Below are 18,576 nucleotides of genomic sequence, written 5' to 3' on the forward strand. Positions count from 1 at the left end.
AGATCTGGTGATTGACTGTCCCCCGCACCCACCTACCAGAGAATGAGTCTGCTGTCTCTGGGCATCGATCTGGTTTGTTGCAGAGCCGGTCTAGTTGGTTAGAGTTTCTTGAATGACCTAATCAGCTGGATATCTTACACAGTCCGGAGAGCTTCAGAAATCTTACATACTAGTGTCAGATGAGATATTGTTTTAGGACTTGGAGGATGTTGAATGATATTTAATCAGGAACCACGGAGTGGAATTCATTTAAGTTTTGAATAGTCTGTCTTATTCCTCATAGTATCTTCTGGGTTAAGGTAGTGCTCAAGAAAGCTGTGTTGAGTAAATGCTATTGTTGTATATTTGATATGCACGTGGAACTCACACTTGTTTATTTTCATGCCTGTGTACATAAAAGGAGGGGTTGCTTTTCTCATTTGCCATAGATGGCATGAAAATCATTTTTTTCTTTCCTTCCTTCCTTCCTTTTGAATGTTCATGAGAAATACCAGCTCTCGTCTCATTTTTTTTTTTTAAGACAAGGATTTAAAGTATGTGTTTGGAGAAACTGTTGAAGGATTTGGCCCTAGGGTTTACACCGTTTTCTAGGGCTTTGGATTTTCGTCAAGGGCTCCTGAACTGAAGCAAATGTTTCATGATCAAATCCCATAATAATTGGGCCCACTGGTGACCAGTGTGTGGTACGAATGGGGTGGAAATGTTCCTAGTAGACCTCCGTTCATTTGGTGGTCATGTCTCAGTGTTTAGAAACTCACCCCTTTTCCAAGCAACCACAGTCATATGTCAGCTCTGTTCTATCGTTTTCTGGTTAAGATTCTCATCAGTGAGGCATATCCAGCATGAAATTTCGGGCTTCAAATTTCATAGCTAAGCCACTGTTTCTGTGGAATGCTCCAAAACAAAAATAAAAACAAAAACCTTGTTATAATTACATATGAGTGAAGGAAAATTAAGAACTAGGAGGCAGCGGACCTTCACACAAGGATGCTCGCTTCACCCCTACAGCAAGAAGGCTCCAAAGAAAGTTTTATCTTCTTTTGTGTAATCCACCAAAGAGATGTCACTGACATTCACCATCAGCTTGTCCCCTTCCTGCAAGGAGAACATGGCCCCTAGGTAGATGGGTTGGAACCAGTTGCTGCCTACTTCACACACTGACTTGGTCCCCATTAGGAGCTGGGTCGGCTCGGGGTAGCTGTCTGTTACCTTGGTGATGACTACGATGATGGAGTCCGGCTTGTTTGGTTGGCTCCCTTGGAGGATTTCACCACACTCAGATGTGGTCCCCCGGAACGTGACCTGGGAGTAAACAAAGTAGTCTCCCGACTCTGGGATCACCAGGAATTTATTTGTATAGTTCATCCGGTTCTTGGTAAAGGCCAAGCCAAGTTCATGTTCCCAGTGCAGAGCCGGAAACTGATTTTTCAAGGATTGCGTGGGACTTTGTCTGACAACTGCAAAGACAAGAGAGAGGTTAAATGTGCTCGTGTCAGAACCTGTGGACTTTGCCAAAAAGAGTCTCATATTATTTTCAGAGTAAAGTGATTGAATGAAACCAACAGCTAACGAGCTTCTTGAGGAGCAACGAGTGGAGGAGATGTAAGCAGATAACGTATTTTTGTTCAGGGAGTAGCATCTTAGGGACAAATGACTTTGCCTCTCTGAGCCCGAGTTTTCTTTCCTGATAATTTATAATTTTACCTGAGCTCTGGGATCCTGGGAAATACTGGAGGTTAAGAAATCTGACTCTTTTGTGTTTCGGAAAACAGCCCACTGCAATAAACCTCTTCTCCAAATGACTTAAATGAAACTGATGAGTCCCCTTCCCTCTCCCCGGGTACCTCTGGCAAGACCAGACACCAGAATCTCCAAATCGCCATTCTCTGCCTCATAAATGATTAGCTGAACTGTACTGTCCTCAATGATCCACGGGAACATAATGCTTGTCAACCAAACTTCAGTTCAGCTTCTCTCCTGCCTCCAGGCCCCCGAGGTTTGGCCTACCCTCTCCTGAGAGTAGGCTGGCCTTCGGGTAAAGCATTTTCTGAGGCTAACATGCCAACCTTTATCCCACTTCTTTCCTTGTTCTTCCTAGCTTTGTTCACTCTTTTCTGTAAAAGAAAACCCCTTTTAGCTTGACCCTTCAGACACTCGCAGGCGACCTGGCCAGAGCGCTCTTCCTATTGTGGCTGACCCTCCTCCTCCTTTCTCCCACTGTGCAGTAATCCCTTTGCAAAAACTCTCTCCTTACTAAGTCAGGATTTGTTTCTCATATGCCATATCTTTCCTCTTTTTTTTTAATTTTTAATTTTTTTAAAGATTTTATTTATTTATTTGACAGACAGAGATCACAAGTGGGCAGAGAGGCAGGCAGAGAGAGAGGGGGAAGCAGGCTCCCTGCTGAGCAAAGAGCCCGATGCGGGGCTCGATCCCAGGACCCTGAGATCATGACCTGAGCTGAAGGCAGAGGCTTTAACACACTGAGCCACCCAGGCGCCCCCCCCCTTTTTAAAACAAGAATATAAAAATACCCATGGAAAGGATGAAAAGTGATGGTGTATATAAAATCCCCAACTATTAGGAATACCCTCTAAACTGCATTCATTTTCATTAGTCTTTTGTTTCAGACATACCCTACTACAAAGAGAGGGCATTTTAGGGAATCAGATGTTCTCTGTAGCTCCCCTGCAATGATATGGTCCAAAGTTATTGGAATTCAGGTGGTGATTAATAAAAAATCAACGTGCAAGACAGATATTGGAACCAGACAGAGGTCCAGAATATTCTGTAAATGTTTCTCTGACACAAAATACAAGCTGATGTAATTGGCTTGTGGAGTGTAAGGGACCAGGGCTTGGGGCCACTTCAGGTCTATGGTATGCAATGTTTTTAGTCAGTGATGGAGGTCCCTTCTCTCTGAGTCTCGATTTCCTGTCTGTGAGCTGGAGAAAAGCCCCTTCCTAGTCTCATTTGGAAAATCAAGTGAATAGAAGAGACATGGACATTTTTATCATGCGGCTGGCTATGGCAAGTACTCAACACATATTTACTTTCCCCAACTAAACCAGCATCTCTCATTTTGACAGACTAAAAAATAAGCCTATTTCCCTGCATATATTTTTATATGTTCTTAATGTTTACATTTTTACAAAGATACATTATATACTTGGACATATAAATGAGTGCTTTTATGAAGTATGTGGAAAGCAGAAAAAATGACTAGAACCAAACCATTGATTTCCAATAAGATAACATTCAGTAAAACTAATACATTTTAGGAAAATAAAAGCATATTTTAATTTTCTACGACTGCTTCAGAAGTCCATAGCGATCCCCGATATGTGCTATCAGCCACCGTTTGGGATAGGTTATCTTTTTTTTAAAAATATTTTTATTTATTTTTTATTTGAGAGACAGATCACAAGTAGGCAGAGAGGCAGGCAGAGAGAGAGGGGGGGAAGCAGGCTCCCTGCTGAGCAGAGAGCCCAACTCAGGGCTGGATCCCAGGACCCTGGGATCATGACCTGAGCTGAAAGCAGAGGCTTAACCCACTAAGCATACCCAGGCACCGCTGGGATAGGTTATCTTTAAGGAAATATTTAGCAACTTTCACACCCAGTGGCTGCCTAGAAACCTGGTTCCTGTATTTTTCTTAAACATCTTTGCCGATGCCGACTAGACCCTGGCTTATTTTGCACAGTGACACATGTTCAGAAGGCACGTGGTCTCTCTGGCCCCCACACTCAGTGAACTTGGGAGTACTCTGTCACTTCTTTGCAAAATCTGTGAAAGGCATTTTTATTAATCACCCTTGATCATCTCCACCCCTTTGTGGATGATGCAGTAGATTAAAAAAAAAATCCTCTGGGATGAGCAAAAACAAGAAAAAAAATTTAATCTCTAGACAAAGTGAGTTTTGTTGAACTGGTATGTGATTCGTTCTGTGTCAACGTGGCAGCAAGTGGGAGTTAGGATGGGAAGTAGGTTGTAACGGAAACAGAGCAGGTCTAAGAGTCAGACTCGAATCTCAGCTCTTCCGAGTCATGTATGTGACTTGGGACAAGTGACTTGACCTGTCAGAGCCTCATTCACCCCCCCTTGTTGGGCTCATATGCAGATTAACTGAGATCATGGTTGTAAAATGCCTCATACAGTGCCTGGTACACACGAGGAGCTCAGTAGAACCTAGATTCCCTCCCCCAGCTCCCCCATTCAGTAGGAAGAGGGGTGATATCCCCACACTCTGATTTCCCTGCCTGGCTTGTTCAATCTCTCCCATTCTTTAAGGCAAGTGTCTGTCTGACAGACTTGGTGTCTGTCTGGTCCTAGTTCTCACTCAGGACTCACCACAAACATTTTCCTCTTGGTCATATGTAAGTCACATGTCTTGAGTCCCAAGGATATTCCCCTGTGGGCTGCAATTTTTCCTATAGGTCAGGAGAGTATGCTCGCTTTTAACTCCATGGTTTTTTAACGGATATTTAACACATATGTGTGCACAGTCTCTCTCTTTCTCTGGAGTCTTAGATGTATATGCAATTTCAGGCATCAGATGCCAGAAATGTCAACACTAGGCTTGAGAAACTGGCCAGCTGGTGATATTCTGAGGCTGCTTTTAATCTCTCACATCAACAAGAATTCTTCGCAAATGTCTCTCTGAATGCAAATGTCTAACCACTTCATCTTGAATGGGGTACAGAGGGACTCCATACATTTAACAACTCAAGGGGTCTTTCATCTTTGACCAGATTCAAAATTATGCAAATCGCCACGTCTGAGGGAGGCCGTTTCTGAATGACTGAGGGCGTGTGTGTGAAAGAGAGAGACAAGAGAGAAAGGGAGAGGACTGATAGAATCTGAAAGAGAATGCCCAAGAGACATGGGCCTTTGGACCCCTTAAGGGAGGAAGTCATCCAAAAACCCTCAACTGAGAGAAGTCTGTTACCAAGGTGTATAGTTTCCGGTTTGAAGCTACTAGAATGAGTTTTGGCAAACCCGCTGAAAGAAATCTTGGGCCCATGGCCCATACATGATCTCCTGGAAAACACACCAGGGAGAAATACCTGTCAGATGTGCCCTTGGCTTATCTCCACCAGCTCCGGTAGAGGCATCTGTAAGGGAAGGAGAGAGAGGCTTTGTGTGAGTCAGGGTGGCTGGGCAAAGATGGTATTTTTGGAGTTGTGTGGTGCCTGCAACTGCAGAGAAACATTCCTCTCCTTCAGCTTGGTCCATCGTGGATTGTTGTCTTTCTTTTTTTTTTAGGGACAGAGAAGCCTCAGGAGGAAGAGTCTTGGACACAAATGAATCTCGGCCCATAACTTAGGGCAAGTTTCCAACCTGCCCAAGACTCTGTTTTCTCATCTCAAAGATGGGCACATCCATTGCTATCATGAATGGAGAGTGCTCTCGTCCCATGGTCTATGCTCAATGAACTCACATTGCCCTTTCCTCCCTGCTCCTGCTTCAGGGGAGGGGGGCAAACTGGCCTTTGGCCTTATTCAGGGTCCCTTTAGCCATATCGACTGAAGCATCCGGATGATTTAAGAAATGGGGTAGGGAGCAGTTAGGATTAGGCATTGTTCTAATCCTTTTACAGGAATTAACTGATTCAATCCTGAGAAGGTAGGTACCATTATAATCAATTTATAGGTGAATAACCTGAGATAGAGACAGGTGACATTATTTGCCCAAAGGCCATCACCTCCATAGGCAGAGCACTTGGCCACAGTGCCATTTTGTCTTTTTAGTGACTGGGAAGCAAACTTACTTATCTTCTGGATTTTCATCCCTCTGAACCTCCCACATACCCAAACTACTAAATGTTCTGTTCCCCACAAGAAAAGGCAACAAATATGAACACACTTACAAGCTCGCTGATGTGAAGATCCAAACTCTAGTCCTTTTGAAGTCTGTTGGAAAAGAAAGATATGATTCAGCCCACCTGTGGTCCTTTTGTCTCCCAACCCCACAGCTGCCCATAACAAGGGCATGATTAAGATGCTGCTGCTACCCAACCTGGGCACTCTGAGATGACAGACATGGCAATGAGAATACTCATTGGAGGGGAATCTTGCACCCAAGCACTCCCCTTTCCTCCTTCAGCACCCCAATGACCTTCTCTCTTCTACACTTGTCTTGGAAGCTCAACTGTGAATTTCTGTTCTGAGACAGAAGTTCCCTGTTCTCTTCTAGGATGCTCTGACATCTGTCACTGCTTCTATTATTTGAGCAAATGACGGCACTTGCTTTATTTTCTTTTTTTTTCCACCATGATTTAAAATTAGAACTATTTTTAAAAAAATGATACAGAAAAAGAAACAAGGGCTCTGTTCTCCTTCCCACCAGCCCCGTGTCTCTGTGCATTACAAGGAAACATGTCCATTTTTGCAATCCTAGCTTGTGAACCATTTCAGATACCACACAGGAGTGGAAGAGAAACTGCTTTGGAGACAGACAGACCCGAATTTGAGTCCTGCCATCACCATTTATCAACAATATGATCTTGAGCAAGACACGTTTCCTCTCTGAGCTCTGGTGCCCTCATTTGAAAAATGGGAAAAATAACATCCCTAGCCTCAGATAACCCCTGGGTTTGAGATAAGGATCCAATCAGATGTATGAGTCAGGGCAAAGAACGCATAGGAAATGAAGGAATCACTGTGTTTGAACACAAAAGCTCAGGAGGAAAGCTAAGCAAAGCTAAGTCCTTGGCTTAGGGATAAAATCACCACCTTATATTTTACCGTTTCCAAGAAAACCTTCTCTGATAGGATATTGATTCAACTCAGAAGGTTTTGGTTGAGTCCTTGTAACTACATAGTTCCCACGGACAGGGATCCTCGTGTGACCAATTTTCTATCTTAGAGCCTGTGTGTGTGTGAGATCGTACTTGTGAATGAGGAATTGTGTGTCCATGTGGGTGTGACAGCAGACAGCTCCAGCAGTGGGGGAGGGAGAAGCTGATGTGTTTTCTATGTCTACATGTGTCTTCGGGGGGGGGATGCTGTGTGCATGGCCTTCTCTACACATGTCCGTGTGGTCATGTGGGTGTAGCTGTGTCATTGCTCAGCAGGACCATGAGCAGGTCTGCGGTTGCAGTGATCTTGTTAAAGCCCAGACTGCCAGGCTCTTTTTAGTCCCAAGCCATGCTACCTAACCTCCACTGGAAGGCTTCTTGTCTTTGAACAACAAACCCCATTGTCTTTCCATCGTCTACATCCTAATTCTGTGAGTGGCTGGGCAACTGCTTGCCTTCAGTTTCCAGGCTTGAAACTTGCTGCTTTCTTCTCCCACAAACCCAAACTGTCATTTCTATTTTGCAGTTTTTCTCATTCATGCCTCCCTCCCCCTCTCCCACTCTCACAGGCCTCAGCACACTGTTCTCCTGGATTTTCCCATCAGCCTCTTAACTGGTCCTTTAGCATCTGGTTCTCCTTGTCTTGAAATCTCCTCGCCTGCTCTCAGAGTGCTTTTTCTAAAGCATCAGTCTATGGGGACACAATTCTGTCCATAAACCTTCAATGGCTCCCCATGACCTTCTAGACACAGGTCCCAGCTGACCATCCCATTCTTGTTACCCACTATCTCTTCCTCTCTGGGTACTCTGTGCTGCAGCCATGAGAAGCAACCCCAGAATGATTTAAAGGACTTGGAAGATGCAGGAAGTGTAGCTACTATCTGTTGAACCAGGAGGGGCGCCATGCTCTGCTACACTTTTCGCACGCATCATCTCCTTCAGCTTTGTGACGACTCTTAAAGTAGCTGCTATTTATACCCTTATATTGGAAAGGGGGTTCAGTCAGGTTAAGTAACTTGCCCAGTGTCCCGCAGCTGGAAAGTGGAGAAGTAGGATTTGAACCCAGGCCAGTCCACTCTAGACTCCCTGGCCCTAAGCCACGGCGTCCTCTCACTTCCGGATCAGCTCCCCCTCCAGTGAGGTGGATGGACGAGTACCAGCAGCTCCATGGACCGTGACAGCAGGGGAAATACAGAGCTCAGAAAACAGGAACCCAGCCCAGAAGTGGGGGAATCAGGGGAAATTACCTCTGAAGTGAGTCTTACAGGTCCCACAGGTATTAGCCAGGTGATAAAATGTAATGACCCTTCCTGACAAGGCTAATAACTTGTGCAGGAGTATGAAGACCCAACAAAACATGGAAGCAGCTGGGAAACTACAAGGATTTCTGCTGCCATATGAAGCCATATATACATTCAGCATAATGTTGTGAATACAGTTGCATTGGAAAACCTAAACCCAATTGATGTGACTACTTGTCCCACATCAATAACTTCGATGGACTTTGGGGGTGGGGTGGGGTGCAGAAGCAGCCTAGAAATGAGCTTATTCTGTAGCCTGTTTCCTTATTTGCTGTTATCAGAGCTGATTAAAAAAAAAAAAACAAACCAAAAAACTGGTCTTTGGCGAGCCTGAAAACTGAAGGGGAAGAACTGGGGAGAGCATGGTTGAATCCTCTTGTGTCTGAAATGGTACTGTCCCAGCTGGCCTTTGGCTTCCTTTAGTACTCTGCTGAGAAATCTTCTTGAACATCTGCTTATTTTTGTCTAAGCAGACACTCAGCTAAGAGACGGGAGCATTCCCTTTGGCTCAGAGTCTCCTTGTCATTAGCATGTATCTGCGACGTGAACACATTTCCCTCTTTGCTGGACTTCTGTAACTTGGGCACACAGTTATCTTCATGTGTGGTTGGGCGTGTACACATTTTAGGGGCCTAGAGTCTGCTCTTCCTCTGGAGCCTGTGAAAGTGCCAGTCAGCAGGTGCTGAAGACCTCAACAGTCCAAGAGTCCCCAGGAACATCAGCTGGGACTCTCTTTCCAAGAACATCGAAAGCCTTCCCCTGCTTCTTCTCTTAATAATGCGTCTTCACGGGAGGAAGATTTTTGTGATGGGAAGCGAGAACGAATGAAGAGGAGATCTGAGACGAAGAAATAGTAGCTTAATTGGGGGGGGGGGAGGCTTATACATTTGAGCTGGGTCAATGCCCTCTCTCATTGGCAACAAAGCTTTTCATTTTCTAGTACAATCCAAGTTGCCTGTGGGCAGTGACCTGGTCTGTCTCTTGCTCACCAACAGATTTCTGGTGCCTCAGACGGTGCCTGGCACTTCTGCCGGATTATTCAACCAGCAAAATATGCTGATATTCAGGTGTCAGAAAGACAAGTAGAAAAGAGAGCCGGGAGATGGAAGTGGGTTTGACCTCAGTGACTTTTGCCTGAGTTTGGCATTTGAAAAAAACTAAGAAAAAAAAAAAAAGAACTTTTTATATCAGAATACATGCCAAGTGTTGAGTTCTTGTTTAAATTTAAAAAAATTTAAACTTAATATGGCCATAATCTTTTAGTTACTGGCGCCTCCAAGTTTTTCATCAGGCTTTGGTTGGTCATGGCTCCAGAGATGTTTCTGGAAGGTTGCGAGCTTTGGCCAGGAGTCAGAGTCAGAAAAGGCAAACGTGTTTGCCCGTGGGGATTCGTGTTAGTAGAACAGCGGGGTGCCTGTGGCTACCAGCGTTGATGAGCCCAAGCAAAGCATGCCGGTGCTTTCTACCCCTTAGTTTCTATAGGTCAGGGGATTTTTCACTCTTGTTTGAGTTTCTTTTTTTTTCTTCTCACTTTTTTTTTGGGGGGGGGAGTATGCTGATTGGCAATCCCTGACACATTTTTGGAATTACTCTAATAATTCAACTGGAGAAGGAAAAGGATGGAGGGAGGGAGACTGCTATCTAGTCTCGTGCTCCCTGGGTGCCAGGTCCTATACCGGGGTTTATGTCTACCACTCCAATTACTCTCAAAGGAGGGCACCACCTTTTTAGAGGCTTTGTAAGCAAAAGGTCAAAGAGTAAATGGAAGGTCTGGGATCTGAACCTTCAGACCAAGGGCAGACCTCGGTGTTGTATCAGGAGCCCCATAACCTTCAGCTGAGTACACACCATGGACCATGGAGTCTGAAGCAAGATGATCTTTGAGATCCTCTTATTGGCATTTCCCCGGAAACAAATCCCTTGAGTGTATTTTAACTAACAACCCATTTGGCCTTTCACCCATGTCCCATACCCACCATCTAGTATATTCGTAAACAGAAAGAGAGATCCATTTCTTGGGTCATAAATGCCGCAGTTGCAAAAACATCAATGTTTTATGACCCATAACACCCTCCCAGCACTTCTAGGAGAAATACACAGACCATTCATTGCCTCCTCGGTTTTGCCTATCACTTTTCTCTGTTTGTACTTGCGCAAGGATAAATCCAACCTGGAAATGTTTTATTCCAAGGCCATTTCGATTCATTACCCTCCCCAGTGCACTGGACAGGGCTTCACATCCAACATTCAGAGGGATGCGGAGCTAAGAACCCCTCTGGGTGGTGTTGGCAGGTGAGCAATTGTGGGAATCCCAGCCTTAGGGTTTCCTAGCAATTTGACTTTGGTAAGTCACCTAGCCTCGGTGAGACTCAGTCTCCTCATCACTGAAGGCAGGCATCATTCTTTCCTCCCGGGAGCATCCTGATGCCTGAGGAAGCCCACACAGACAGTGGATATCCAATTCACCTTCCTTCTCTCTTTGGGCTCAGTCAACATTGTGTTGCATGTTGTTGGTTCTGCATAAGTTCCCTTTGGTTTCACCACTTCAGTGGTATACAGAAGCCATCCTTTGGTCTCTCTATGACCAGCGGCAGGTTTGGATCCTTTAGGAGCTCTGCATGGCCTCCTCCTTCTCCCAACAGAAGAGGCTTCCTCCATCTATGGCTGGCTTCTGGACATCTGCTCCTTCCAGTGCAAAGGGCTTGAGGGAATGGAAGGTGCTCTCCATCCATTTCAAACCCTATCCTTGTTACTGCAGTCAGTGGCTGGGCCTCATTAAGGAGACCAGGCTGGGAAATGACCTCTTATAGGTGGACAGCATGTGGTCTATCTGGTGAGGACCTAGGAGCCCCCAGTGCTGGGCATGGAGTAACGTGTGTGTTTATTTATTTATATGTTTCTTAGAGAGGAAGAGAGGAGAAGAGGGGCAGAGGGAGAGGGGGAGAGAGAGAATCTTAAGCAAGTTCCACATCAAGCATGGAGCCTGAGGCAGGGCTTGATCTCACGGCCTTAAGATCATGACCTGAGCTGAAATCAAGAGTTAGATTCTTTACTGCCTGAGTCACCTGGGTGTCCCGTGTGTGTGTGTTTATTTTAACAGGTGAATGAATGGATCCCGGAGTCATCAGCTCAGAGATGTAACAGATGTTGGGATTCATGCCCACAGTGGGCTCACCCTGCCCTCACACCCCTTCACCAGTTCCGGTCTTCCTGCCCTTTACCTCCAACCTGACCTTCCGAGTGAGCAGGCGCCTCTTCCTGGTGTGTCAGGACCTGCAGAGGCTAGAGCAGGGGCAAAGCCACCGAGGGCTGTGTGTGTTGCAATCTCCAAAGCACTTTTATCTCAGCCATCTGTTTGTTTTCTCTAGACAATCCTGGAAAGGGATTGTCAGAACTGTCCCCATTTCCAAAGAGGAAACAGCCTGAGTGAGACAAAAAGGCTCACACCCAAGATGGAGTAAGCAGGGAAATCGTGTCTGTTGAACATCTACTTCATGGCAAGAGCTTGCTGACATCGTCTTGTAGAATGCTTAGCACGGGGCTATGAAGAAAGTGGGTTCACGTCTCCCTTCGACCAATGGGGAGCAGATGGCTTAAGGAGGTCAGGTACCTTGTGTATCCCTTCCTCTCTCTCTTTGGCCACCCAACTAACACTTATTGAGTGCCTTCTGTGTTCCAGGGACAGCAAGGTGACCCCAGGGGAGGAAAGAGACTCGCATTTCTTGAGCACTTACTATGTGACAGGCACTTTTTAGGAAATCCTCCTTAGATGCTCCTGACCACCCCAAGAAGTGAAGGATTTGCTGGGTTAACACCATAGGCAGACAGCATGGTGGGCTTTGGAGGAATATTTGAATCCCAATGTCACACTCAGTGTGACTTTGGGCCCATAGCTTGGGCTTTCTAAGCTGCAGCTCATTAACCTCTAAAATGGAGATAATAGTGGCACTTTCCTCATTGTGTGACTTCAAGGACTAACCCAGTTGATGTCTTTTGTGATAACAGCAAATGTTTCACACACGCATATACGCCAGATACCAGGCTAAGGGCTTGTGGGCACGATCTCATTTAGTCTTCAGAAAACCTTAGGTACGAAGACGCTTAGACTGGTGTCTGGTGTCTTATAAGTTATTATTATAAGGTCACCCTTCATCCCTCTGTAGCCTCAGCTGGCATCCCTATGGGGTCCTGTTGTTCTGGATGGAGACTGGGGTGGGGGTAGGGGTCTCAGGGGCAAGTGTGCAGGGGAGAGGCGAGCAGGCATCGAGGACTAGGAGCCTTGCAGGGATTTTCAGGAAGAAGTGGAAGGGAGATTGCAGGGAAGCTGTCAGAACTGTCCCCCCAAGGAGAATCTGGGGTGAGCATGTGGGGATTCCAGAAGCAGCACTGGAAGGGAAGGACAGAGATGGGGGTGCAGTCCAAGGAAGTTGTGTCTCATGACACCCCTACCAATGTGCTGCACAGTACTGGGGGCCTGCTCCGTGCATTATGTCCTGCCTGGACTACAGACCCTGTGTGAGCCAGGGCAGTGCCTGGGGAAGATGCAGCCTGGTCTCCGGGCACCTGTAAGCCAGCATGGGGCCCACGCACCCAGCCTGAGAGTAAGGGAAGCCACTAAGGGCCCAAAGAAGGCCCAGGCCATGGTCCAGCGCAGCTGGGTAAAGAATGGATTGGAGTGTAGGTTGTTGATGCAAGACCAAGGTGGAGAAGGAGGGAGGGAGATAGCTTGCAAATATCAGAGACCAAGAAAGGCCCTCCAGTGCTCAAACCTGCTCTCTGGCCTGGTGATGGCAGATTCCAGAGCCGGTGGAGAAGTTATGGAGTACGACGTCATGTCCACGAGCAGGGAAGTTCCTCAATCATAATAATCATAATTGCTACCAGTTACTAATTTCCTACCTTCTGCCAGACACTTTAAATACTTTATTTCTAAGTATTCCTTTTCATACATAAGGAACCTGAGGTGCAGGGAGGTTACGTAACATGACTAAGAAGTGGCTAGGCCAGGTTTCAAACTGATTTTTCCAACACGTGACTTTACCCGACATTCTCTGGGAGTCCAGTGATCCTAAAACATTTTACTATCTCTTTCTCTCTGTTTTTTTTGTAGATGTAACACACACATTTTGTACAAAGGAGGCTAAGTTTAAAAATGTCTCTCTCTTTCACCTGTCACCCAGGCCCCCAAACTAGATGCTAGCAAAGCAACCAATCTCTTGTCCTTTTCCTGAGATAGTCTATGCATTTAAAAACATATTCATAAATGTGAATATTTATATGTATATATATACATATATAAAAGGAATGTCTCCAATTCTATATACTGTTATGTACCTTTCCTTTCCCCTCTTAATGTCATATTTTTGAGAAATTCTCCATCCTTACCTATAGAGATTCATCATTTTTTTTTTTTTTTTTTTTTTTAGAAACAATATCGGCCACAGGTTTTCACTGCATGGAGGTATTTAATTGGCTGTATTTAATTGAAGCCATATTTATGGACACTTCCCATAAAGATAGTTATCCCAAACCTTTTCAAATCTGACTTTGATTTCTGCTCTGCAAGCTTACCTGCGTAAGGATTTTGTCGCGTCGAGTATTTCCTTACACAACCCCTGGAGGAAGTGTCCAGGTTAAAACTGATATATTTTGGACAGTTCTTTTAACTGTTTTGGTGGGTGCTGATAAAAATCTGGAACATTCCTACACCAGTCACTGTTGCTTTTTGGTAGTAGTTGCCTGACGCCTGGTGTAACCATGAAGAGTATGCCCCAGGAGCCGGCTGTGTAACTCTCCCCACGTTCCTGTCCGACAAGCTGCTCCTGCACTTGTCTTAGCACTGCCAGGGAGTTAACGTTAGCATCCTCTTTCAGTAGAAAAGGAAACAGGCTCAAAGAAATGAAACCACATGGCTATTTTTACCCAGCCCGAGGTGGCTGAGCTGGGATTCGAACTCAATGTCTACGAGCCACGATACCTTAGTTATGCCCACTCACGCTGTTCTTGGTGACTTAGCTTCCCCTCCTGAATCCTATCTTCCATCTTTTCTGAGCTGGTTATTCTCCATTTGCCCACGGGAACCTCTCTTTGGCCTTCTCGGCCCTGCCCTATGTCCCCTGAGTCTGACTTCTAGGCACAGCTTGCCTCCTGGTTTTTGAGCTTGACTTCCAGTCTGGCCAGTGGGATGAGAGGCAGGGAACAGAGCATGGCCAGTTCTCCCATCCTTCTTCCTGCTTCCTCCCTGCTGTTTGGCAGGCAGGCTAGCCCTCTCCTATGTTTTCTTTCTCCTTGGGTTCCCCTAAGACTGCTCCCTCCATCTGGCCCTTCAGACTAAGAGGCGATGACTGGCTTCCCACTATTGCTAACCCCAGGATGCTTCCAGCTCTTCGGTTTCCCTTTTATCTGCCTACATCTCAGCAAGCAAACTCTTCTTTAACTTTTTTCAAACTCTTGACACATTCTTTTTTAAACTATCTTGTTGGAATGGGCCAGGTGTTTCTTTTCAGGACTCTGATCGCTCCACGTGGCCCCGCCTCACCCCTATTTCCCTTTCTCCTCTTCTGATGACTGAGAAGTTCTACAGTCTGGCCGAGCCACCACACTAACCTCTGCGTTTCCGCTCTCCAGAGAGATCAATTGAAGGGTCACAGAATGCACTGTTAGCCTTTTCATTTCTTGAGTAGCTACAAGAGAACAGGCACTTATGCCTTTCCTCGTGGGGCTTCCTGTCTGGTGACGGCCTTTGTCTCCAACTCTCTTTCTGACAGGGCAAATCACTGGCTCCTTTGGACCATGGCATCCCCCTACCAAGTGGTGGTGACTGGTTTCCAGGTGCTTCCAGAGCCTGATGGTCTTCTAGATCAAGAAAGGAGATTTTTATGGCATCGGCCGAAATGGGGATCTCAAGACCACATTTTAGGCAGAGGCACTGTTTCCCTCTAGAACCCAGAGAAGTTCAGGTTCGTGGAGGCCACTCAATGCCTCGTTCAAGAACAACGGTCTCTTTCTGGCTAAACCGCAGAGTCCCAGAATACCAACTAGACACTGTGGTTTGACTGTAGAAATCAGCTCCATGGTGGCCTAGAGGTCCCAGCCCGACTTGCCATGCCTTGAATTTCTTCTCTAACGTGAACGGAGTTTCCGGGCTGTCTGACTATTTCTATGTTTTCTGAATGATGGCATGTGGCTGTGGACACGGCCGCCAGAATCAAGGTCTGTTTGCTGACCCTGAGGGGGTGGGGAGAGTTACACATCAGCCACAGCTTGCTTGCGGCTTGTTTGCTCTCTCCTGGTGTTTCTGCTCTGAAGTCCGCCAGCATTGCTTAGAAGACAGGTTTCCTGGTAAGCCAATTGGAAAGTCTGTTTTCTCCTCTGGAATTTAATACTTTGGACTCAGATGAAATCTGTCATCACAGACCATGCGGGGGTGTGTGTGTGTGTGTGTGTGTGTGCGTGCGTGTATTATTTGAATGGCACTGTCTTCAGTCTTTAAGATTTTTGATGTTCCTAGTCCAGAATAAGTTTCCCTTGATACCTATAGCCCCCACTTGGCACCATTATTGTCCCTATAGATTATATTCATTTTTTAATTAACATATAATGTATTATTTGTTTCAGGGGTACAGGTCTGTGAATCGCCAGGTTTACACAATTCACAGCACTCACCATAGCACATACCCTCCTCAATGTCCATCACCCAGGCACCCCATCCCTCCCACCCTACTCCCCTCCAGCAACCCTCAGTTTGTTTCCTGAGATTAAGAGTCTCTTATGACTTGTCCTTATATTCATTTTTGACTAAATTCCTCTACCCCAAGCCCCCAGCAAGATCTGAAGATAGATAACCAGGCAAGAGGTTCTTTCTTGAACATTGAAAGAGAATATTTCTAAATCCAAGAAAGGGGGTTTATTAAATAAATTATAGCACATACATATATAGGACTGTAATACAACCACCTATATTATCATGCTGCTTTGAATTTACTAACCACAAATAAAATGAGAACATGTTTGGAGTTTCAAAATAATTTCATCTTATTAAAAAATATAGACTCATATACCCCAAAGTGTCAATAGTGGTCAGTCACCTCTCTGCAGTTGTGGATAATGATAATTATCTTCTTTTCCTTTTCTGTGTTTTCTAACTTTCTTTGATGACACATGTTAGTTATGCAATTTAAGGAGGTTTATTATTTTTTTTTAAAGAAAAAGAATGTTCCCAGATTATCAGTTCAAGATGATTATAATTATCTAAAAATATATTATTGGAGATTGTTCCCATATAAATATAAAGGGGCACAATTCATCCCCTGGAATTACTGAGGATAAACACCAAATGGGACCTCTCCAGCCCTCACAGTCTGCTTCCTTTGCATGGGGAAGCAGGGAGTGAGGTGGGTCAAGGGCATCTGTCTAGAGCTGTCGTGCCTGCTAGGTGTCTGTAGTGGATCCACGGAACCCTGGGTCAGTGCTTACCTGGAATACACAGGCATCTCCTTGGGCCCGGAGCTGGCCCACGAGTAGGTAGGTGGTAAGTCCTGCCAGGATGGGGAGCGACACCAGGCAGCAGGTGAGGGCCCAGTGTGCGCTGCTCCTGGCTGCCAGCCTGGCTCTGGCTTTGGGCGTGCAGCTGCCTTCCTCGGGCAGCATTTCCACACTGGCCGTTTCCCTGAAGCCCAGCCCCAGATTCTCTGCCATCCTCCTGCTGGTCCGGAGCCGGCTCTGACTCCCCCTGGGCAGAGAGACCCTCCATTAAATAGAAGACAAGCTCTCACAGTGGGTGCATTAATCACTGCCTACTCCTCCCCCTGGCGTCTCCCCTCCCCCTCCACAACACACTGGGCCCCGCCCCACTAGGGAATGCACCGCCTACAACAGAAACCAAGTTTGGTTTAGGAAAAAAAAAAGAAGAAGAAGAAAGCTTTCCCAAGCGTATTTATATACAGTGTGCTCATGTGCTCCTTCCTTCGTTTACAGAAGGAAGTTAGGAAAGTCCCTGGAGGAGGAGAAAAAGAATCCTTCAAGTCAGTGGGCAGGGCAAATTAAAATATAGCTGTCCCTGCCCTGGAGGCCTGCCAGCCAAGCCGGTCTGGGGAGTGTGCTGCTTCTGGAAGTGAAAGTGAAGGATGGGGAGGTGTGTGGTGTGGCTTGGAAATAGAAGTCACGTTTGCATCACCACTTTGCGAAATGTTGCCAGGCCCTCGTTCTTTTTGAGCTTCATAGGAGCTCATTCTCCTTGTGCAGCTGGAAATGTCAAAGTTCTGGAAAAAGTGAAGGCATTTGCCTTCAGTCATCCAGAGGTTAAGACAGAGGAGCCAGGAAGATGGTCTCGTTCCTTTAAATCACTATTCGGGGTTCTTGCTTCTACTACACATCTACCTGTGAAAGGAGAGGACCTAGCCTGAGTGGACCAGTTGTCTAAGCAAAGAGCATGAGGTCATAGAGGTGACTGTTCATGAGAAGAGGACATTGAATTTTCCTCTCTGATTTGTTCCAAGTTGATTGAGCACAAGTGATAGGTCTTACGCACAGTTGGACGTGTATGGGGGCCACATTTATCAAACATTTCCTCGGTGCAGGTCACTATTCTAAAGTGAGTTAAATGTATCAGTGAAGTGATTTAGTCCTGAGATCATGTTTTGACATAGTAATGTTTTTATTCCCACTTGACAGATAAGGATATGGAACCATAGGATTATGACTCAGGTCAGCTGACTCCGAAGTGTCATAACCATTGTACTACACTGCACACACCACTCTACTATGCACATACACAGATACCCACACCCAGCGTGCCCAGGAAGAGGCCATCCTTTCCAATTAAGGGTTAGGAAAGCTTCCTGGAGAAAGAAGGGGTGTTGGAACTAGGCCTTGAAGCTTATGGAGGGTAATGTTGGAGAAGAGCAGAGGACCCTGCAAAAAGATGGATAACAGAAATGGGAAAGCTTAAGGATGTCCTATAGCATGTGGTAGAAACCAGTCCAATTCACACCTTTATTCAGTTGTTTCTTCTACTTATTTCACGGCCTAAGCCTTGTGGTCTACTCGGAAAACTGTTTCATGACCTGGTCCCTGCCCACATCACCCCTCCCCAGTGTCCAGCCTTATCTCTTATGACTTTCCCAAGCGGCAGTTCTCCCAAATGCAATATGGACTAGCTACACTGTTGCACATGCTGTTCCCTCCATTATGACAGCTTCTAGGCTTTTCCCTTCATATCACCATGCTCCCCTATTTTAAAACTTTATATCAAAGCCTTCCTTTCATCTTCTGGCTCCAAGATTGAGTGAGATGCTCATCTTCTTTATTTTTATAGATTCCTATTCTTCCCCTATCATCAAATATTTTATACTAGACTGTGACTGACTACTTTCCCCATCACCCCATTAAATCATCAGATGTAGGAGGGCAGGTGCTAAGTCCCATCCCTTCCTAATGGTTGTAGCTCCTAATGTAATGATGATATTAACAGACATC

General features: G+C 45.7%; 1 protein-coding gene across 2 annotated transcripts; it reads right to left on the reverse strand.

Annotated features, from left to right (window-relative positions):
- Positions 1-1,002: 1,002 nt before the first annotated feature.
- TNFSF15 (TNF superfamily member 15) lies at positions 1,003-16,865 on the reverse strand (the record flags this gene model as incomplete). Of its 2 annotated transcripts, none has more annotated exons than XM_080820691.1 (4): positions 1,003-1,457; positions 5,067-5,114; positions 5,870-5,912; positions 16,576-16,865. In XM_080820691.1, 4 exons carry the CDS (start codon positions 16,795-16,797, stop codon positions 1,003-1,005), a joined length of 768 nt encoding a protein of 255 aa, XP_080676817.1. The 2 variants fall into 2 exon arrangements, with proteins under 2 accessions (XP_080676817.1, XP_080676816.1); XM_080820690.1 differs by having other exon boundaries at positions 5,864-5,912; positions 16,576-16,797.
- Positions 16,866-18,576: the final 1,711 nt, after the last annotated feature.

This window comes from Martes martes (genome assembly GCF_963455335.1).
Source record: "Martes martes genome assembly, chromosome: 12".
NCBI classification, from domain to species: Eukaryota; Metazoa; Chordata; class Mammalia; order Carnivora; family Mustelidae; genus Martes; species Martes martes.